The 23521-nt window shown below is 40.5% G+C and overlaps 1 protein-coding gene and 1 gene segment (V, D, J or C); both read right to left on the reverse strand.

The window, feature by feature from the left end:
• Positions 1-6874: 6874 nt before the first annotated feature.
• LOC116913768 (heat shock protein HSP 90-alpha-like) lies at positions 6875-9596 on the reverse strand. Its single transcript, XM_032918074.1, is given in 5 exon segments — positions 6875-7689; positions 7692-8096; positions 8099-8697; positions 8778-9011; positions 9013-9596. Coding segments are annotated over 5 exon segments (2163 nt in total). The 3' UTR covers positions 6875-7348.
• A 12452-nt stretch (positions 9597-22048) lies between these two features.
• On the reverse strand, positions 22049-22580 carry LOC116913268. The segment is given in 2 exon segments: positions 22049-22344; positions 22532-22580. Coding segments are annotated over 2 exon segments (345 nt in total).
• Between the last annotated feature and the right edge of the window lie 941 nt (positions 22581-23521).

Genomic DNA, 23521 nt, shown 5'->3' on the forward strand with positions numbered 1-23521 from the left:
GGTATTGGTGCAGAGACAGGCAGATAAATCAGTGGAAGAGGATTGAAGACTCAGAAATTAACCCACTCATGTATGGTCACTTGATTTTTGACAAAGGAACCAAAACCATCCAATGGAAAAAAAGATAACCTTTTCAACAAATGGTTCTGGTTCAACTGGCAGTCAGCATGTAGAAGAATGCAAATCAATCCATTCTTATCACCATGTACAAAGCTTAAGTCCAAGTGGATCAAGGACCTCCACATCAAACCAGATACACTCAAACTAATAGAAGAAAAAGTGGGGAAGAGTCTTGAACTCATGGGCACTGGGGAAAATTTCCTGAACAAAACACCAATGACTCATGCTTTAAGGTCAAGAATCGACAAATGGGATCTCATAAAACTGAAAAGCTCTTGTAAAGCAAAAGACACTGTCATTAAGACAAAACAGCAACCAACAGATTGGGAAAAGATGTTTACCAATCCTACATCTGATAGAGGGCTAATATCCAAAATATACATAGAACTCAAGAAGTTAGACTCCAGAGAGCCAAATAGCCCTATTAAAAAATGGGGTACAGAGCTAAGCAAAATATTCTAAGCTGAGGATTATCCAATGGCCAGAAAGCACCTAAAGAAATGTTCAACATCCTTAGTCATCAGGGAAATGCAAATAAAAATAACCATGAGATTCCACCTCACACCAGTCAGAATGGCTAAGATAAAAAACTCAGGTGACCGTAGATGCTGGCCAGGATGTGGAGAAAGAGGAACACTCCTCCATTGTTGGTGAGATTGCAAACTGGTACAACCACTCTGGAAATCAGTCTGGAGGCTCCTCAGAAAATTGGACATTCCGCTACTTGCAGACCCAGCTATACCTCTCTTGGGCATATACCCAAAAGATGCTCAAACATACAACAAAGACACATGCTCCACTATGTTCATAGCAGCCTTATTTATAATAGCCAGAAGCTGGAATGAACCCAGATGCCCATCAACAGAGGAATGGATTCAAAAATGGTGGCACAACTACACAGTGGAGAACTACTCAGCTATCAAAAACAATGACTTCATGAAATTCATAGGCAAATGGAATGAACTAGAAAATATCCTGAGTGCGGTTATTCAATCCCAGAAAAACACACTTGTATGCACTCACTGATGAATGGATACTAGCCAAAAAGCTCGAATTACCCAAGATGCAATCCACAGACCACAGGAAGCTCAAGAAGAAGGATGACCAAAATTCAGATGTTCCGACTTCTTCTTAAAAGGGGGGAAAATATCCATAGGAGGGGATATGGAAGCAACGTTTAGAGCAGCGACACATGGAATGGCCACTCAGAGCCTGACCCACATGTGACCCATATATATACAGTGACCAAAACTAGATAATATTGACGAAGCTAGAAAATGCATGCTGAAAGGGACCTGATATAGATCTCTCCTGAGAGACACATCCAGAGCATGTCCAATACAGAGGTCAATGCTAGCAGGAAACCACTGAACTGAGAATAGGACTGCCTTGGGGGGATTAGAGGAAGTATTGAAAGAATTGAAGGAGGTTGCAACCTGATAAAAACAACAATGCCAAACCAACCAGAGCTTCCAGGGACTAAACCACTACCAAAACACTATACATGGACTGACCCAGGGCTCCAACTACATATGTAGCAGAGAATAGCCTTGTTCAGGCACCAGTGGAAGGGGAAGCCTTTGGTCCTGCCAAGGTGGGACCCCCTGGGCAGGGGGGTGGGGGGCAGTAAAGAGGATGGATGGGGGAAGTCCCATATGGGGGGGGGGGAGGGGTTGGGGGCTTATGGACAGGAAACCAGGAAGAGGAATAACGTTTGAAATGTAAGTAAAGAAATATATCTAAGACACCGCCCAGATATGAAGGGACCCAGTCAAACAGCTCCCTGCACCCAAATCCTGTGGGAGGGAGAGCTAGACCTTCAGAGGGGCAGACACCCCTGGGAAGCCAGAGGAGACTACTCTCTGCCCACATTTCTGACTCCAGAGGAAAACGCCTAGCACCATCTGGATTCCCTGTGCTCAGGGTCCCGAGCGAAGGCGGGGCAGGCCCTTCTGGTTGCTGCCCTCACGGAGAGCTGAAACCTAGATCTGAGAAACGACTCCAGGCCCAAGACCAGAGGCTAGACCAAATTACGCTCCAAGTGACCTTCATGGTGGACTCAATACACATGCCCACAGGAACACCTGAAGACCAGTAGACAGGAATGACTACACGCCTGAAAGCAGAATACTCTGTTCCCATAACTGGCTGAAAGAGAACAGGAAAACAGGTCTACAGCACTCCTGACACACAGGCCTATAGGACAGTCTAAGCACTGTCAGAAATAGCAGAACAAGGTAACACCAGAGACAACATGATGGAAAGAGGCAAGCGCAGGAACCCAAGAAACAGAAACCAAGACTACATGGCATCATCGGAGCCCAATTCTCCCACCAGAGCAAACACTGAATATCCAAACACGCCAGAAAAGCAAGATCTAGATTTAAAATCACATTTGATCATGAAGATGGAGGACTTCAAGAAAGACATAAAGAACTCCCTTAGAAAAATGCAGGAAAATACAAATAAACAAGCAGAAGCCTATATAGAGAGGAAATGCAAAAAGCCCTGAAAGAATTCCAGGAAAACACAATCAAACAGGTGAAGGAATTAAAAATGGAAATAGAAGCAATAAAGAAAGCACAAAGGGAGACAACTCTGGATATAGAAAACCAAAGGAAGAGACAAGGAACGTAGCTACAAGCATCACCATCAGAATACAAGAGATAGAAGAGAGAATCTCAGGAGCAGAAGATTCCATAGAAATCATCGACACAACTGTCAAAGATAATGTAAAACTGAAAAAGCTATGGGCCCAAAATATACAGGAAATCCAGGACACAATGAGATCAAACCTAAGGATAATAGGTATAGAAGAGAGTGAAGACTCCTAACTCAAAGGACCAGTAAATATCTTCAAAAAAATCATAGAAGAAAACTTCCCTAACCTAAAGAAAGAGATGCCCATAAACATACAAGAAGCCTACAGAACTCCAAATAGATTGGACCAAAAAAGAAACTCCTCCTGTCACATAATAGTCAAAAGACCAAATGCACAAAACAATGAAAGAATATTAAAAGCAGTAAGGGAAAAAGGTCAAGTAACATATAAAGGCAGACCTTTCAGAATTACACCAGACTTCTCACCAGAGACTATGAAAGCCAGAAGATCCTGGACAGATGTCATACAGACCCTAAGAGAACACAAATGCCAGCCCAGGTTACTGTATCCAGCAAAACTCTCAATTAAAATAGATAGAGAAACCAAGATATTCCATGACAAAACCAAATTTACACAATATCTTTCTACAAATCCAGCCCTACAAAGGATAATAAATGATAAAGCCCAACACAAGGAGGCAAGCAACACCATAGACAAAGCAGGAAACTAATAGTTTTGCAACAAAACAAAGAGAAGACAAGCACAAACAAAATCTCACATTCAAACAAGAATATAACAGGAAACAATAATCACTATTCCTTAATATCTCTCAACATCAATGGACTCAATTCCCCAATAAAAAGACATAGATTAACAAACTGGATACGCAATGAGGACCCAACATTTTGCTGCCTACAGGAAAGACACCTCAGAGACAACAACAGACACTACCTCAGATTGAAAGGCTGGAAAACGACTTTCTAAGCAAATGGTCTGAAGAAGCAAGCTAGAGTAGCCATTCTAATATCGAATAAAATTGATTTTCAACCAAAAGTCATCAAAAAAGATAAGGAAAGACACTTCATATTCATCAAAGGAAAAATCCACTAGGATGAACTCTCAATCCCAAATATCTATGCTCCAAATACAAGGGCACCTACATACATAAAAAAAAACTTACTAAAACTCAAAGCACACATTGCACCTCATGCAATAATAGTAGGAGATTTCAACACTCTACTCTCACCAATGGACAGATCATGGAAACAGAAATTAAACAGAGACATAGACAGACTAAGAGAAGTCATGAACCAAATGGACTTAACAGATATTTATAGAACATTCTATCCTAAAACAAAAGGATATACTTTCTTCTTACCACCTCTTTTTTTTGGTACTTTCTCCAAAATTGACCATATAACTGGTCACAAAATAGATCTCAACAGATACAGAAAGATAGAAATAATCCCATGCATCCTATCAGACCACCAAGGGATAAAGCTGGGGCACATGTTTATCCCAGAGAGGATTCAGACATGGGAGACTGACACAAGAGGATGTGAGTTTAAGGCATTCTTAGATGTGCATGGAGGACTTGTTTCAAAAAATCAATAGAAGGGGTAAGAAGAATGAAAATAACAAATACCATGGCCTTGGAAAATGTTCAAAAAGGAACAAGAAACAACTTGAAGCAGAGGCTTTGTAAAATACACACCTCTGTTGGAAGACACGACTATTAAGGTCACAGTCCACAACATCTGTATGAGCTCCCTGAGCTCAGAGAAAAGGGAGGACTCCCTTTCCGAGTGGGCTTCCTCTTCTCTGCTTGATCTTATCTGGGGAGTGACTCTAAGAACAGGTGCCTGACCTTATGTAGAGGATGACCCTGCAAAAGCTTCTGTCATAAAGATATTGTATGTTCTTACTCCTTAAAGGACCATGGCGAAAGACATTTTTACACATTTTGAAATACTTGGGCATCTTATTATCTCCATTGATGAGTCATTATAAGGGCAGGAGTTCTTAACATCATGTCTCTTTTGGTGAACTTTGACTGATTAACTGAGAGTCTTCAGTGTCTTCTATACCTATTATCCATAGCTTTGATCTTCTCATCATGTTCTGGATTTTTTGGATGTTTTGGATTAGGATCTTTTTTGGTTTTACATTTTCTTTGATGGTTGTGTCAATGTTTTCTATGGTATCCTCTGCCCCTGAGATTCTTTCTTCTATCTCTTGTATTCTGTTGGTGATGCTTGTGTCTATGACTCCTGATCTCTTTCCTAGGTTTTCTATCTCCAGAGATGTCTCCCTTTGTGATTTCTTTATTGTTTCTATTTCATTTTTAAATCCTGGATGGTTTTGTTCAATTCCTTCACCTGTTTGGTTGTGTTTTCCTGTAATTCTTTAAGAGATTTTTGTGTTTCTTATTTAAGGGCTTCTACTTGTTTACATGTGCTGTCCTGCATTTCTTTAAGTGAGTTATTTATGTCCTTCTTAAAGTCCACTATCATCATCTTTAGATGTGATTTCTAAATCCAAATCTTGCTTTTCTGCTGTTTTGGGATATCCAGTATTTGCTTTGGTAGAAGAACTGTGTTCTAAACATGCCGAGTAGTCTTGGTTTCTGTTGCTTAGGTTCCTGCACTTGCCTCACCATCTGGTTGTCTCTGATGTTAGCTGTTCTTGCTGTCTCTGACAGTGGTTTAATCCTCCTGTAAGCCTGGAGACCGGCTTTCTCCCAGTGGAATCTGGGTACAGAGAGCTGTGTCACAAGGTCAGCTCCATGCACAGGCAGAAACCAGGAGGATCCTGTCACAGACTGCTTCTGGGTTCCTGTGTCCTGAGGGTCCCTTGGACCAGAAGTGGTGGTCTTATCTCTACTCTAGAGTGTGTTAGAGCTCTTGGCAACTGGCTTTCCGCTCTGGGCACAGGAAGAGACCAGAAGTATCCTGTCCATGACTGTTCCTAGTTTCCTGTGTCCATAGGGCTCTAGGTGTGTCTCTTTGGGCCACTAATGTGAACAGAAGTAGTGGTCTCCCATGAGTTCTCAGGATTGTCCACACTTCTGAGAATCAGGCTCTCTCCCCCACAGGAATTGGGGTGTATCCTAGTTTTTATTGATTGTTTTTATGCTGGTAACTAGGCATCTAGGTATTGGATCCCTATAACTCTTGGTGATGATATCCAGTCTTGTCCCTTTCAGATGTATATTCTTATTCTGTTCCTTAGTTTCGGCTCTCCTGTCTGGTCCTTAAAAGAGTGTGGTGACTATTGGTTGCCTGGTAGGGAGTGCTCTGACATCCTGCCAGCTGTGGCTACTAGAGTTCAAGAAATAATATGTTGACACTTAGGCATGGAGATAAGATAGAAGAAGGGAGAAGTGAGGTGATCCACAGTAGGGGAAAAATCAGGATGCAATTTCAGGGCCTGCTTAGTTTTCTGAGAATGAGGGCAAATAAAGATAGGCCAAGCAGGAGGTCTACTACAAGGGATGAAACTGGGGGTTATATTTAGAGAAGAGGAGGGACATTAAAAATTTGAAGATCGCCTACCAGCTCCAGTTTTGCCTTCTCCTTACTTTTCTGTCCAGATTTCTTTTTTCTTTATTGCTTTGGTTTATTGAGCAGCTAAGGATACAAAGGTATTAAAACATGATCAAAGAGATTAGGCATATACACAGGTTAAATTTTGTGCATCAAAAAAGTGAAAGAAAGATTCTTTAGGAAAGCAAGAGATTACTTCCAGCATTCAATTGATGAATGGAAGGCCAATCAGGAAGGAGGACTGAGATTAAAATAGAAGACTTCAATCTAGATTGTTGGTGATATGGACTACATTTCTTTCTCCTTTTCCTTTCCCCACCCTTGGGTTTAATTTACCAGTAGTGCCCAAGAATGTTCAATGTGCTTTTTCTGCACTTGCTTGTTTTTTACTTTAATGTCTTCTATAGAACTAGGTCCTTTTGGTATTTTAAGTTTTTTGAAGGACTCTTGAACCTTTAATCTTTTGTTGATAATTTTAAGTCTTCCATTCTGGTTTGATCTTTGTGCAGTTTTGGATGGGGTATCTCATATAAATTTCTTTTTTTTTCTTTTTATCTCATCTGTATTTACCTTTTTAAAGCAGAATGTGATTGGGCATTGTTATTTCCACATTCACAAGCCTTGCTGAGTTACAAGACCTAGGGGAACTTAGGGTTTTGTTCTCGATACTTTGGAAAACAAGCCACTTGGGGAATTCTTCTGTCAAGTTGTTTTAGCTTGTGTTTACTTCTAAGACTAGTACATGCAGAATTCAGAATTAACTACAGGGAATGAAAAAATTTTAAGATGAAATGTAAGTCATCTTAATTTGGTCTACTAAGGAATCCAGCTCAACAGCTAAATACTTCAGACCACATAGTTAACATTAATAGTAGGTTACATTACGTCTTACAACAACGTTCTATCAACCTCTTGAGTCAAACCTGTAGTATCACAGTATCACATGTAGAAATTTTTATCTTCCCCTTAGTTTTCATGCCACACAGATGTTTTAAATGTTAACAAAAATAAACAAAAATCATGGAAAATATATTATCAGAAGGATTGACGGTAAGCATCAAACACATAGTTCTGGTGAAGCCTAGTCTACTTCTTCCATGCACGATGTGTCATCATCTCCTTCCAGGGGTAGCATTTCTTCAGTTACAGAAGCACTGGTATCATCCACAGTAGGATCATCCTCATCAATACCTAGACCAAACTTGATCATCCTGTAGATCCTGTTAGCATGGGTCTGGGGATCTTCCAGACTGAAGCCGGAAGACAGGAGTGCTGTTTCGTACAGCAAGATGACCAGATCTTTCACAGACTTGTCATTCTTGTCAGCCTCTGCCTTTTGCCTTAAGGTTTCAATAATGGAGTGATCAGGGTTTATCTCCAGGTGTTTCTTTGCTGCCATGTAGCCCATTGTTGAGTTGTCTCCATGTTTGCTGTCCAGCCATATGTGCTTGTGACGATACAGCATGGGGATGTCACCAATCGGTTTGACACAACCACCTTTTCAACCTTTTTCTCCAAAATATCTTTCATAATTTTGCAGAGGTTCTCAAATTTTGTCTTTTTCTTTTCCTGTTTCTTCTTTTCCTCTTCATGTTCTGGAAGTTCCAGTCCTCCTTTGGTAACCGACACCAAGGTCTTGCCCTCAAATTCCTTCAGTTGTTGCACACAATACTCATCAATGGGTTCAATCATATAGATTACTTCTAAGCCATGCTTTCGGAGATGTTCCACAAAGGTTGAGTTAGCAACCTGGTCCTTGGTCTCACCTGTGATAAAATTGATGTGCTTCTGGTTTTCCTTCATTCTGGTGCAGTAGTCCTTCAGAGAAACATCTCATGACCAGAAGCAGATGTGTAGTATCTCAACAGCTCTGAAAACTTCTTCCGAATTTGAGAGTCTTCATGAATTCCAAGCTTTATGTTTTTTGAGAACTGCTCATAAAACTTTTTGTAGTTCTCTTTCTCTTCAGCCAGTTCAGTAAATAGTTCTAGGCATTTCTTGACCAAATTCTTCCTGATAACTTTCAGAATTTTGCTTTGTTGCAGCATTTCACAGGAAATATTTAGAGGGAGATCCTCAGAATCCACTACCCCTCTGATGAAATTCAGATACTCGGGGATTAACTCCTCACAGTTATCCATGATAAAAACTCGGCGAACATACAATTTAATGTTGTTCTTTTTCTTTCTGTTTTCAAACAGATCAAAAGGAGCACCTCTTGAGACAAAAAGAGGATCCTGGAATTCTAATTGTCCTTCAACAGAAAAATGCTTTACTGCCAAATGTTCTTCCCAATCATTGGTTAAGCTCTTGTAGAACTCTCCGTATTCTTCATTCGTAATGTCATCAGGATTTCTGGTCCAAATCGGCTTTGTGTTGTTGAGTTCTTCTTGATCAATGTACTTTTCCTTTATCTTCTTTTCTTCTTGTCACCATCCTTCTTCTCTTCTTCTTCTTCTTCTTCTTCTTCTTCTTCTTCTTCTTCTTCTTCTTCTTCTTCTTCTTCTTCTTCTTCTCCTTCTTCTTCTTCTTCTTCTTCATCAGAACCAACATCTTCTATTTCAGGCTTGTCATCAGACTCCTTTTCTTCTTTTTCTTTCTCTTCCTCTTTCTCTTCCTTTTCTTCAGCCTCATCATCACTGACTTCCTTGTCACATTCCTTCTCCACAAAGAAAGTAATGGGGTAGCCAATAAACTGAGAATGTTTCTTCACAATTTCTTTTATTCTCCTTTCCTCCAAATACTGTTTGGTCTTCTTTCAGATGCAAGATAACCTTTGTTCTATGACCCATTGGTTCACCTGTGTCAGTCCTCACAGTGAAGGATCCCCCAGCTGAGGATTCCCAGGCGTAATGCTCATCATCATTATGCTTCGTGATGACAGTCACTTCCTCAGCAACCAAATATGCAGAGTAAAAACCAACACCAAACTGGTCAATCATAGAGATATCTGCACCAGCCTACAAAACCTCCATGAAGACTTTGGTGCCTGACTTGGCAATAGTGCCAAGGTTATTGATCAAGTCAGCCTTGATCATTCCAATGCCAGTATCCACAATAGTAAGGGTTCGGTCTTGCTTGTTGGGAATGAGATTAACGTGCAGCTCCTTCCCTGAGTCCAGTTTACTAGGGTTGGTCAAGCTCTCATATCTGATCTTATCCAGAGTGTCTGAGGAGTTGGAAATGAGCTCCCTCAGAAAGATCTCTTTGTTCGAGTAGAGAGTGTTGATGATCAAGGACATTAACTGGGCAATTTCTGCCTGAAAGGCAAAGGTCTTGACCTCCTCCTCCTCCATTGGTTGGTCTTGGGTCTGGGTTTCCTCAGGCATCTGGGCTGAATGAGCACGCACGAAACGTGACTAACCACACCGGGACACTGAAGCAACTGGCCTCATATAAATTTCTTCACAGGGACTTTTTATTCAGTATTCTCATCATCAAAATCATCAACTTCTTCATCATTCTCACCACCTTTATAAAGTCTTTTTCTGTGAAACTTTGTTACCACCTTCAGGGGCAGAGGACTTTTCAGACCTAATTAAGCGTTTTATGTCCTCTTCATCTTCAACTTCTGACTTTGCATCTTCCTCTGTAGCTACTAGTCACTGTCCACTAATGTGCACAGACCCTGAACCACACTTCAACTTTAACACCATAGGTAGTATGATCTCAAAGCCCCCAACAGACACTGTTGGTTGTACACACATTTTTACAGTTGCCAGTGTGATGTTTACTGAACTGCCTCTATAGTTCATTGCTTCTAACTCTGTGACCTGTAATTCATCTTTTAACCCTACCCCTAAAGTGACCGTTCTTAATGTTTAACAATGTCCATTTTTATCCCTATACAATTTAAAGTGATAATCTTTTCATCATTTAGTTCAAAATGAAAGAGGTAGTTCTGAGGCCCAAGAGCGCTCATGTTCATGTCTGCAAGTGTTATATGAGGTAGAGGCACACACTTTGGTATGAGAGAAGTTAGCTGGAAAAATTGTCTACTCCTCCTCAGGACAGACATACAGAGAGAATCTTGCCAAGACCCATATTTCTTTTTAGAAATTTTGAGATATAAAAGTCTGCATCCCTCTGATAATCTTCCATAGTATTAGCTAGATATTATCTAAATGACACCAATCCTGGCATATTTGCCCTCTATGTCAGGCTGGACGTGACAAGCAATGGGAAAAAAAAATGACTTGCATGTGGAGGTGATGACAACTGATCATGTCATTGTTTTCATGGCTTTACTGTGAAATCACTGTATGAAAAAACATTTCTGTCCTATGGTTTTAGTTCCTTGTATTAAAATCCAGCCCTACTGTCATCTATTTTCTGTTCTGCTCTAACCATTTGTATGATTTTCATCAACCAGCAATAGGGCACACAGCACAGACTGTGGGGGAAACAGGGTTACACAAAATGTATGTGATTAGAAGTCAGGTTGTCTTTTGCCCCTCAGAGTTTGTGCTCAGCTCCCCGTGTGGTTTCTGCCACTGTGTCACCCAGAACACAGTAGTACACAGCTGAGTCTGACTCTTGCACTGAAGCCTTCTGCAAGTGGAAAGATGTGGTTCTTTTTTCATATGTAGCTTCAAAACCTCTGTTGCTTCCCTTGTTGTTGGCTGTTGTAACTTTCAAAAGGAGCTGTGGACCTTCTCCAGGGTATTGGACATACCAGAAAAGAGTCGGGTACCCTGAGCTTGAATAAGTGCAGTTTATAAAGAGAAACTCCTCTTCTGAAAGGGTCACTTGACCTTGTGTCTGGGTCACTGAATTTCCATGTGTCCACTCTGGAGAAATAATAGGATATTTGTGTCATATTAAAGACAAAGCTCTTAATTATATCAATTAAATAATTTTTAGACATTAGACATTTTAAAAAGAAGAGCACAAATTCTCAATCACTTTACTTACCAAGCATGAACAGCAACATGACAGTCACTAAAACTGGAGAAATGTTCATATTCAGAGTGATGCTCTCAACTCTTCACATGAAGAAATGATGAAATGAAACTAAATGATGAACCTCTGAAGCTTATAGTTCACACAGATCATGATGTTCTGTTAGGAAACTCCACCCCCTGGTGGACAGAGATTAAACTAAGGTCTCTTCTATGCCTCCCACAGTCAGAACTCCTGTCCTCAACATCAATTGTAAGACACATGTCAAACTTCAAAGGACCCTTATCAATCTAAAGAATATAACAATGGCCATTAGCAGACTGACTGTCATCATGCTTGGGATTCTACTTGACATGAGAGTGTTTCAGTAGAGCAACTGATGGAATTTCTGCTTTGGTCTGTGCCATAGGATGAATTGAATGGCAAGAAGCAGATTTTATCAGTTTATTTTCAATGATTGAAATATGAGTGAGATGCTATGTGGGCCTGGAGTCATGGAATATATAAAATCACGTATTGCTGTCACAGAAGACCCAGGTTTGATTCCAGAAACCCACATGGTAATTAACAACCACCCGTAACTACGGTTCCATGAAAATTGACTCCTGTCCTCTGTAGGGACTAGGAACACAAACAGCACATAAACACAAATCCAGCCAAAACGCTAATACACATAAAACAGAGTAAATAAATTTTTTAACATTTGTTAAATTTTTAATGGAATAAAGTAATTATGACCTGCTCTAAGAGTGTGTAGTCTGCTCTTTTTACCCTGTAGAAACGTGAAATATGGGTTAGTGCTGCCCACTTAGCATATCACTGAAACAATATTTTCAGATTAACTTCACAAGACAGACACCAAAAAAGGGAAGAATTAATAAATAGCATGTAGGTCTCATAGGTTATACCATATTTCACATCAATTATACGGTATTAATTTTTTTTTCTTAGCACATTTTTGTGTCATTATCGGCAGTGGTACCTGCAGACAGGAAACATAAAAGTAATGATCATTTGAGACACTTGTGACTCTTCCAGAGGACCTGCAGAGGGCATCCCCAGCAACCAGTTTACATAAGTGACTTCAACAAAGATCCATCCTTAAGTGTTAAAACTTCCACTCATGAGTCTGGTCTTCATGGCTGCCATGTTTCTGTGAGACTTCCTTCAATCCTTTAATTTGATCTTACAACTTTTTCCTCATTGACAGAATTTGTCTTTGTATACAGCCATTACTTCTCAACTTTATACACATCTTTTTCCCAATTCTTCTTGTTTTTAAGTTATAAATGTTATCTGTAAATGACAGCATTTAACACAAAATCCTTTTCTCTTACACTTCAAGGTAATGATTATTGAGCCCGTCTGCTTTTCCCTCTCCAGCAACAATGCTGGTTGCTTCAGAATGTGCTCTACCTCAGTCAGTCTCTATATAAGATGCAAATATGTCAGATGAACGACAACAATCAGTTTCTTATTTATTTTTATTTTTACAACTTTATGGCCATACACTTATGAGCATGTTGACATGTTGAATGTGTACATCATATATTCAAATCTTTCAAATGCAATGAGAAATTATTACTTGTCCCTAAAAACAGCCATGTCACCATTATAACCACAAGCTCCTCTTGCTCATTAGATTAGTCATTTAGCACATAGTAATTCCAATACAGATATACCTCTCCCAGCAGCCTTTTACTTAGAAAACAATATTCTATCTCAGTTCTGATTGATTTCTCTGTGTTATAAGTATACAGTCTCTTCAACAATAGTATCTTATCAATTAGTTACTTTACATAACCAAGAGAAAAGGCTATATATGTTGTTTTGGATATGTAGGGACAATAACTCACATTGAGATATCACACACTGTGTCCAAAATTTTCATTTAAGAACGTATGAATTCTTTTAGTGATATCTGGAACCTTGCTGCATTATGGTACATGTTGTACTAGTCACCTTCCATTAAAATTATTTTTCTTGGCCTGGGCCAGGATCTCACCAGGTCCCACAGTTCTCTATACCAAAATCCCATGGGGGAGAGAGCTGGAATCTCAGAAAGCCAGACAATCCTGAGAGCTCATGGGAGAACACCACTACTCCACACATTCCTGGACCAAAAAATAATTACCTAGAGCCCTCTCAGCACATGAGTCTTCAGGGGCAAAATCCTTCCAGTCTCTGCCTGTGCCCAGAGCTGAAGGCTAGTCGCCAGGAGCCCTGAAACATCTGGAAGCAGAGGTAAGACACCACTACTTCTCTGAGGGACCTTCCTGGAGCCCTCAGGACACACAAACCCAGAGGCAGTGTGGGACAAGACCCTTCTGGTTTCTCCCTGTGCCAGGAGTTAACCCAATCCCACAGCTCTTGGCACCCAGATCCTGCTGGGAGAAAGCCAGTCTCCAGGAATGCTGAAACACAGGCTTACAGGAGGGTCAAGCAAGTGTCAGAGACAGCAAGAACAGCTAACACCAGAGACAACCAGATGGCAAGAGGCAAGCACAGGAAACTAAGCAACAGAAACCAAGACTACTTGGCATCATCAGAGCACTTAAGTTCTCCCACCAAAATAAATACTGAATATCCAAACACACCGGAAAAGGATGATTTGCATTTAAAATCACATCTCTGGATGATGATAGATGCCTTTAAGAAGGACATAAATAACTCCCTTAAAGAAACACAGGACAACCATGTAAACAATAGAAGCCCCTAAAGAGAAAACACAAAAAACTATATGAATTAATGAATTACAGGAAAATACAACCAAACAGGTGAAGTAATTGAAAAAAAACCATCCAGGATCTAAAAATGGAAATAGAAACAATAAAGAAATCACAAGGGGAGACAACTCTGGAGATAGAAAACCTAGGAAAGAGATCAGGAGTCACAGACACAAGCATCACCAATAGAATATAAGAGATAGAAGAGAGCATCTCAGGGGCAGAAAATACCATAGAAAACATTGACACAAGAGCCAAAGAAAATGTAAAACATGAAAAGCTCCTAACCCAAAACATCCTAAAATTACAGAACACGATGAGAAATCAAACCTAAGGATAATAAGTATACAAGAGAGTGAAGACTCGCAACTTAAAGGGCCAGTAAATATCTTCAACAAAATTATGGGAAAAAACTTTTCTAACATAAAGAAAGAGATGCCCATAGACATATAAAAAGCCTACAGAACTCCAAACAGATTGAACCAGAAAAGATTTTCCTCCTGTCACATAATAGTCAAAACACCAAATATACAAAACGAAAGAATATTAAAAGCAGTAAGGTACAAAAGTCAAGTAACATATAAAGGCAGACCTATCAGAATTACACCAGATTACTCACTCACCAGAGACTAGGAAAGTCAGAAGATCCTAGATAAAAGTCACAGGTACACTCTGGGATGGTTGGCCTGAGGAGGGGCACTATTAGAAGGTTTGGCCTTGTTGGAGGAAGTGTGTCACTGTGGGATGGGCTTCAAGACCCTCCTCCTAGGTCCTCCTAGGATACTGAGTCTGTTCCTGTCTTCCTTCAAGTAAAGATGTTGAACTCAGCTTCTCCTGCACCATGCCTGCCTGGATGCTGCCATGCTCCAGCCTTGATGATAATGGACTGAACCTCTGAACTTCTCAGCCAGCCCCAACTAAATGTTGTCCTTAAAACTTACATGGCTCGTGGTGTCTGTTCATAGCTATAAGACCCTAACTAAGACATATACCTTGATTTTCATGTGGGACCCCTAACAGCAGAAGCAGGGGCTCTTTCTGATTCTGCTGCCTGCCTTTGAATCCCTTTCTCCCCGCTGAGTTGGCATGCCTGGCCTCAATATGGGAAGATTTGCCTAATCCTACTGCAGGGTGATATCCATGGGAGGTCTCTCTATCACTGAGAAGCAAGGGAAGGGCTGTGGGTGGAAAAGTTTTGGAACTGGAAAGAGAAGAGGGTAGGGTACCTGTCATCTGGATGTAAATTAAAGTAATTAATGAAAGAAAAGAAATCCAGTGACAACAGAGAGTGAGGAGGATGTTGGGAAACAGGAGACATGATTCTCCATTGCTAGAAGCATAAACTGTGATAAAATCTGATAGAAATGGTGTGAAGCATACTCAAACCTAACGCTGAAGTCTTATGCAGCTCAGATATGTAATTGTTGAGTATGAATCTGAAGGACTCTGTATCTTACTACAGAGATGCTGCCTCAATCTTATTTATTGCTACTCTATTCAAAATTGCTAGGGAATAAAGGAATCCTACATGTTTATCAACAAAAGAATGGATAATGAGAAGTTGGTGGAGATGAACATCTATCTCTAGATAAATACATACATATATACATATATAAATAGATGATAGATAACATATAGACAGATTAATATTTTTCAAAAACGAAATTATAAAATTTACATGAGAATGCAAAATGTAAAAGTACTGGAGTTATAATTCAAAGAGACAAATATATGCAAACATAAGCTTCTAATTTTTATTTATATTGTGAATGCTAGACTAACTCCATGAGAGACATCAAATTGGCAGTTAAGGAGACTAGGCCTAGAAACTGGAATGTCTACTAAAGCCCAAGCAAGTCAATTACTAAAAAAACAAAGAAAAAGAAAAGGAAAAACCCAGGCTCCAGCCTTCAGAGCCTGACAGTGCTTCCGGAATGCCTGGAGATCGAGTAAGGTAAAGTTCATTTGCTACAGAGGGCCTCAGCCATGGTTTCCAGCCTTCATGACCCAGAATTCCACTGTGCTTTAAATCAAACCTGCAAACTCACTTGGTTTTCTCTCTATCTTGGTAATGTGAGACCCCAGCATCCTGTATTTCTGCAGAATAAAACACTATTTACATTTAATATTTAAATCTGAGTATCATTCCTCTACAAATCATGGATATATATATATATATATATATATATATATATATATATATATATATTCCTGTGAATATATGTTGATGCCATGAAATGAGACAAGAGCCCACAAGAGGACAAAAAAACATTAAGGAAGATGAATGGGAAGGAAATAGAACCAAGATATAGAAGGAGAAGAGGAGATACTGGGAGCAAGAAGGCTTAAGTGGGATTAGGGAACTGTGAGAGGACAGAAGAGATTAGCTTGGAGAAGGCTGAACAAAAAATTAAATATGTATGAAACTTCCATAGAAAAACCTGACACATAGTAAACTAGGTTTATTTTTTAAAATCAAAAGAAAAAGAAAAAGAAATATTTCTTTCAATTGAAAGCTTTTAAAAATCAAGGAAAGCATATGGCTGTCTACATGAAGGTGGTCATTATAGAATGATGTGGTGAATCATGCCACCCAGTGCTTGTCTGTCACCAAACGAACATCTGCACCTTAAGAATGTATATATGCTTCTCACATGCTGTTGTGAAACCATCAGCATGTAAAAAGAGAAAAGAGGAAAATATTTCTACCAAACCAAGAGTACCTGTCCCTTCAGGATTGCTTAATATCAAAATGTTAAAAAGAGCTTCCATTCAATGAAGCCCTCTCTACTCTTACTCTTAATTCCTATTACATACAGAATAGAAGCAGAATGTCTCCACTGGGTAGTGTGTGCTCTATCTCAGGTCTTTGGGGCACAGTAGGTTTGTGTGCAGGCTGCAGGTGGCTGGTGAGCACTGTGCACTCACTGCACAGAGGTAGAGAGCAGAGTCACTGGGTTGGGAGTCATTGATGTGCAGGGAAACATGCAGGCTGGCTTTATTGAGGTGAGTTGTGAATCTGCCTTCTTGCTTGTCACCATTGGAGAAGATGGATATGAAGGCCTTGGGGCCTTTCCCAGAATGCTGTCTGTACCACCAGAAAGACAGGGAAGCACTATCACTGAAAGTGCAGTTGAAAGAGGCTTTGGCTCCCTCTGAGACAATGAGGGATTCTGGGCTCTGCTGCACCTTCTGCTGGCTACTCACTCCTGTGCAGAAAGACAAAGGACAGACAATCAAGAATAGATGCATATGGATTCTAACACTTTTCCATGGGCTTCTAACTTCCTAATTGGAGATTTAAAATACCTGAGTTTCTACCATTTACCTGGAACAGGAAAGAACTTTATGTCTCACACTGGATCCCAAAGGAATTTCCAAACTTACCATTTAGTTGGAGCCACAGGACCACTAGTGAAACACTCAAGGGTTTCATTCTCTCCTCTTTTCTCTTCACTGAGGGTTCAGATTCTCAACTCTAAACTCAGATAGTCATATACAAGTTTCCCCCTCTCCTACTTTAGGAAACAGGAAACACAGCTTTACTAGCAATCAGAAAAGTGACTCTTCACCACCTAAACAGCACCAAGTCTTTCCTCCAGCCCTCTCTCTACCCCTCCCTCTTCCTCCTGTACCCCCTCTTTCCCTCTTTCTCTCCTTTTGAGAATATTGCTCAACACTGCCACCTTGTGGGCTCTTAATCCTTACCAAGGAAAGAGTCAAACAGTAAAGTCTTCTAATGGAACCATTAAAAAGTAAAGTACTGGACAGTTCAGCTGGAGTATTGAAGAGTCATTGCTCCAAAACAAAGTTGGGACTGAGGTGAGTTTGTGTGTACACAATCAACAGATGTCTCCTTTCTCAGTAGTAATAAGTATTGCACACAGTCAGTAGTCATGTGCACTGAAAAACCACTATGAAACATCAGCCATGGAAATCTAAGTGAGGGTCTTATCTATAGCATAACTCTGACCCTTGTCACTCACATTCAAATCCATCTTCAAGGCTTACAAATGTCTGAACACACCCTAAACCAGGTCTGAAACTAGGCCAGAGCCTAGAAAGGCCTGGAATTCTTCAATCCATTTGGAGCCAAGAGCACACTTCTGTGTAACAAACTGAACTTGAGTTGGTGGAGGAAAGATGGAGCTGTGTTGAACACCTAAACTCAAAATACAACCTAGGCGACTTGTTCATTTCTCTAAGAGTTTTATTCTCCTTTCTTCAATAAAGTCCTGCTGAGTAGATATTGATCTGTGAAAATTCTAGATCTCATTTCTTTCTTTCACCCTCTTTCTGACTGTCTGGCTCGCCTCAGTCTCTCCCCTTTCTTCCTTTTCTCTCCTGTTCCATTCCCTTTCACATTATCTCATCCCATTTCTAACATAGTTGTCAAGCCATATATACCAGAGGAATAGGAATGCCAGAGCTGAAGTAGGTCCACATGGAAACAAATCAAGAAATAACTGATCTGCAGGACTCTGTGAGACTCCACGGCCTGTAGAGTGGGAGGTAACAAAGCAGTTTGGATCAACACAGCTAAGTAGCAGGTGTTAGGTCCTGCTTTGATGACCTGATATTGAAAGTTTATTTTTGGACATATTTAAGGAGGACAATTTGGTGAAAACTTCACAGGTAATAATTAACTTATTCTGTGCATACAATAAAACATAATAAATCAGCTTGAGGCACAAAGTAAGCTAAGTAAAGATTGGACCTGTCATCATTGGACCCCCTTCTGTAAAGATGGATTCAGTAGACTGAGAAAAACAAGCTTATGATAATGGTGTGGAGCTGAGGAAGGAAGTGAAGTGTAAAGATCACCAGGCTCTGAACCACTTCTGCTCCCAAACTTCTGGGCACATAACAGATTATGAGTTGCTTTCTTTAAAGGACCAACCCTCTGGGTTTCTCATTCAATGTTCCCCTAAAGATATCTGTGAGCAATAGGAATTCCCTGCCTCCAAAACTGTCCCATGTTGAGCTTTGAGATCTTGCAGAAACTGGTGACTAAATCCAACTCAAGAGCCATGTAATCAGCACGTATTAAACAAGGTTTGATCAGACATTCCATTACCACCAACATGTAGAAAGGGAACAGATGAAGGAAAGATACTCATACTCAAACTGTTTACTTCAAGAGTACATTATCCATGACAATGATAACAATGTTCATTTCTCACTAAATATCAACACTAAAGAATGGGATAATCAGGGTACATGGCTAATCCCAGACGGCCTAAAGACTTGCGAGGCTGACACAAGAAGTTGACACCAGATTTCTCACCAGAGACTATGAAAGCCAGAAGATTCTGGGTAATTGTCACAGATATACTGAAAGATCCCCAAAGGGAGACCCTTACTCAAGTCTTGGGAAGTCTCAGACCCCAGACACAGAGAGACCATTTTGGATGTAATACGCAAAGGTGAGGTTTATTTCAGAGACCTATTATGGAGATCTCCAGGCCAACATGCATCGCACACAGGAAACAGAGGTGTCGACCCCGAATGGCTGGGAGAAGGGCTTTTTAAAGGAAGAAGTCACAAGCTCCAGGAGGTGAGGGGATGTCAAAAGGAAATACCAAAAATGTCACAAGGGGAAACTCTCAAAGTCACAGGATTGTTCTTAAGACTCTGGGGTTAAATGAGGGGAAAGGTCAAGCATTCTCCTGAGAACAGATCCTGATTGTCCTTTAGCGTAAATGTTTGTCAGAGTTGATGAGGCATCTGCATCTGAAACACATCTGGTTAGGCTTGGCCTGGCCTGTTTCCTGGAATACTCTCTGTAGGACACAATGGCTGGAGGGCACAGTGGGGGCTTGAACATTACAGGTGCAGAACAAAACCCATTACTCATTTACTCAGTCCGGGTGATAAGTGGGAGGATCAGTGACTCTCAACCAGTTCTGCATTTTTAACAATCTGTCTTCCTGAGTCAGATCCTGTTGCTGAGTTTTGAGCTAATTTAAAACTCTATCTTTCAATACAATGTGATGGTTTGCATATGCTTGACCCAGGAGTGGCACTACTAGAAGGTGTGGCCTTGTTGCAGGAAGAGTGTCACTGTGGGGTGGGCTTAGAACCCTCTTCCTAGATGTAGAACTGAGCTCCTCCTGCACCATGCCTGCCTGGATGCTGCCATGCTCCACCCTGGATTATAATGGACTGAGCCTCGGAACCTATAAACCAACACAAATTAAATGTTGTCCTTTATAAAACTTACATTGGTCATGGTATCTCTTCGCAGCAATAAGACCCTAACTAACACATACACCTTGGTTTTCCTGAAGGACCCCTAACAGCAGAAGCAGGGGCTCTTTCTGACTCTGCTATCTGTCTTTGAATACTTTTCCCCCAACAGGGCTGCTTGGCCTGGCCTCAATAGGGGAAGGAGTGCTTATCCTATTGCAGGGTGATATCCATGGGAGGTCTTTCTTTCTCTGAAAAGAAAGGGAAGGGTAGTGAGTGGAAGACTTGTGGAACTGAAAAGGGAAGAAGGAAGGGGAGCTGTGATCTGGATGTAAAGTAAACTAATTAATGAAAGAAAAGAAATCAAATGACACAAGAGTGTGGAGGAGGATGTTGGGAAACAGGAGGCCATCATTCTCCATTGCTACAAGCATAAACTGGGACAAAATCCCAAAGAAATGGGTGTGAAGCATTCTCAGACCTAAACGATGAAGTCTTATGCAGCTCAGATATGTAACTGCTGAGTATGTATCTGAAGGACTCTGTATCTTACTGCAGAGTTGCTTCCTCATTCTTATTTATTGCGACTCTATTGAAAATTGCTAGGGAATGAAGGAATCCTACATGTTTATCAACAAAAGAATGGATAATGAGAACTTGGTGGAGATGAGCATCTATCTCCAGATAGATACACAGATACATACATAAATAGATGATAGACACATAGACAGGTGAATATTATTCAAAAAATGAAATTATAAAATTTAGATGAAAATGCAAAATGTAAAAGTACTGGGGGTACTTCAGAGAGATGAATACATGCAAACATAAGCTTCTAATTTTTATTTATTTTGTGAACGCTATGCTAACTCCATGACAGACCTCAAATTGGCAGTTAAAGATACTTGGGCAAAAAACTAGACAGTATACTGAAGAACAGGCAAGTCAATTACTAAAAAAAAAAAAAAAAAAAAAAAAAAAAAAAAAAGGCTATGCCTTTAGGCCCTGATAGTGGTTCCGGAATGACTGGGGATAGAGTAAAGTAAAGTTGATTTGTCCCAGAGATCCTCAGCAAGGCTTCCAGCCTTTATGACCCAGAATTCCACGGTGCTTAAAATCAAGCTTGCAATCTCACTTGGTTGTCTTTCAATCTTGGTAATGGAGGACTCCAGCATCCTGGATTCTGCAGAATAAAACACTATTTGCAATTACTCTTTAAATATGGAGTATCATTATTCTGCAAATCATAGGCCCTTACTCTATATATTCATGTGAATATGAGTGTGTTTAGATGCCATGAAAGGGGAGAAGTGCCCAGAAGAGGAGAAGAGAAGCATTGAGGAAGATGAATGGGAGGGAAATAGAACCAAGATATACAAGGAGAAGAGGAGACACTGGGAGCAAGAAGGTTTAAGTGGATTAGGGAACTGAGAGAGGACAGAAGGGATTAGCTTGAAGAAGGCTTAACAAAAAATAAATATGTAAACTTCCATAGAGAAAGGAGCCACATTGTAAATTAGATTTTACAAAAAAAAAGAAAAATAAATATTTTTTTCAGTTGAAAGCTATAAAAAATCAAGGAAAGCATAGGGCTGAAGAAATGAAGGTGGTCTTTACAGAATAATATGTGGTAAGTCCTGCTGCCTAGTGCTTGTATTTCAATGAACCAACATCTGCTCCTTAAGAATGTATATATGCGTCTCACATGGTGTTGTAAAACCATCAACTTGTGAAAAGAGAAAAGTGGAAAATATTTCAACCAAACCAAGTGCATATTTCCCTTCAGAATTGCTTAATATCAAAATGTTAAAAAGCTTTCCCAATCAATGAAGCCCTCTCTACTCTTACTCTTAATTCCTATTGCATACAGGATAGAAGCAGAATGTCTCCACTGGGTAGTGTGTGCTCTGTCTCAGGTCTTTTGGGCACAGTAGGTTTGTGTGCAGGCTGCAGGTGGCTGGGGATCACTGTGTGCTCACTGCACAGAGGTAGAGAGCAGAGTCACTGGGTTGGGAGTCATTGATGTGCAGGGAAACATGCAGGCTGGCTTTATTGAGGTGAGTTGTGAATCTGCCTTCTTGCTTGTCACCATTGGAGACGATGGACATCAGGGCCTTGGGGCTTTTCCCAGAATACTGTCTGTACCACCAGAAATACTGAGAAGCACTATCACTGAAAGTGCAGTTGAAAGAGCCTTTGACTCCCTCTGAGACAATGAGGGATTCTGGGCTCTGCTGCACCTTCTGCTGGCTACTCACCCCTGTGGAGAAAAGCAAAGGTCAGATGAACAAGAAGGGATACAAAAAGATTCAAGCCCTCCAGAAGGGTCTTTTCATGGGCCTCTTGCCCCTAACTAGAGGTTAAAACATCTGTGTTTCTACCATTTGCGGGGAATAGGAAAGAACTTTACATCTCACACTGGATTCCAAAGGAATTTCCAAACTTACCATTTAGCTGGAGCCACAGGACCACTAGTGAAACACTCAAGGATTTCATTCTCTCCTCTTCTCTCTTCACTGAGGGTTCAGATTCTCAACCCTGAAGTCAGATAGTCATGTACAAGTTTCCACCTCTCCTACTTTAGGAAACATGAAACACAGCTTTACTAGCAATCAGGAAAGTGACTCTTCACCACGTAAACAGCACCAAACTTTCCTCGAGCCCTCTCTCTACCCCTTCCTCTTCCTCCTGTGCCATGCCTTTACCCCTTTCTCTCTCTTTTGAGAATATTGCTCAACACTGCCACCTTGTGGACTCATGATCCTTACCAAAGAAAGAGTCAAACAGTAAAGTCTTCTAATGGAACCATTAAAAAGTAAAGTACTGGACAGGTCAGCTGGAGTACTGAGGAGACATTTGTTCCACGTCAGGGTTGGGAGTGAGGGGAGTTTGTGTGTACACAATCAGCAGATGTCTCCTTTCTCAGTAGTAATAAGTATTGCACACAGTCATGTGCCCTGAAAAACCACTATGAAACATCAGCCATGGAAATCTAAGTGAGGATCTTATCTATAGCATAACTCTGACCCTTGTCACTCACATTCAAATCCATCTTCAAGGCTTACAAATGTCTGAACACACCCTAAACCAGGTCTGAAACTAGGCCAGAGCCTAGAAAGGCCTGGAATTCTTCAATCAATTTGGAGCCAAGAGCACACTTCTGTGTAACAAACTGAACTTGAGTTGGTGGAGGAAAGATGGAGCTGTGTTGAACACCGAAACTCAAAATACAACCTAGGCAACTTGTTCATTTCTCTAAAAGTTTATTCTCCTTTCTTCAATAAAGTCCTGCTGAGTAGATATTGATCTGTGAAAATTCTAGATCTAATTTCTTTCTTCCACCCTCTTTCTGACTGTCTGGTTCTCCTCAATCTCTCCCCTTTCTTCCTTCTCTCTCCTCTTCCCAATCCGTTTCACGTTATCTCACTCCATTTCTA

This window comes from Rattus rattus, chromosome 12 (genome assembly GCF_011064425.1).
Source record: "Rattus rattus isolate New Zealand chromosome 12, Rrattus_CSIRO_v1, whole genome shotgun sequence".
Taxonomy (NCBI): domain Eukaryota; kingdom Metazoa; phylum Chordata; class Mammalia; order Rodentia; family Muridae; genus Rattus; species Rattus rattus.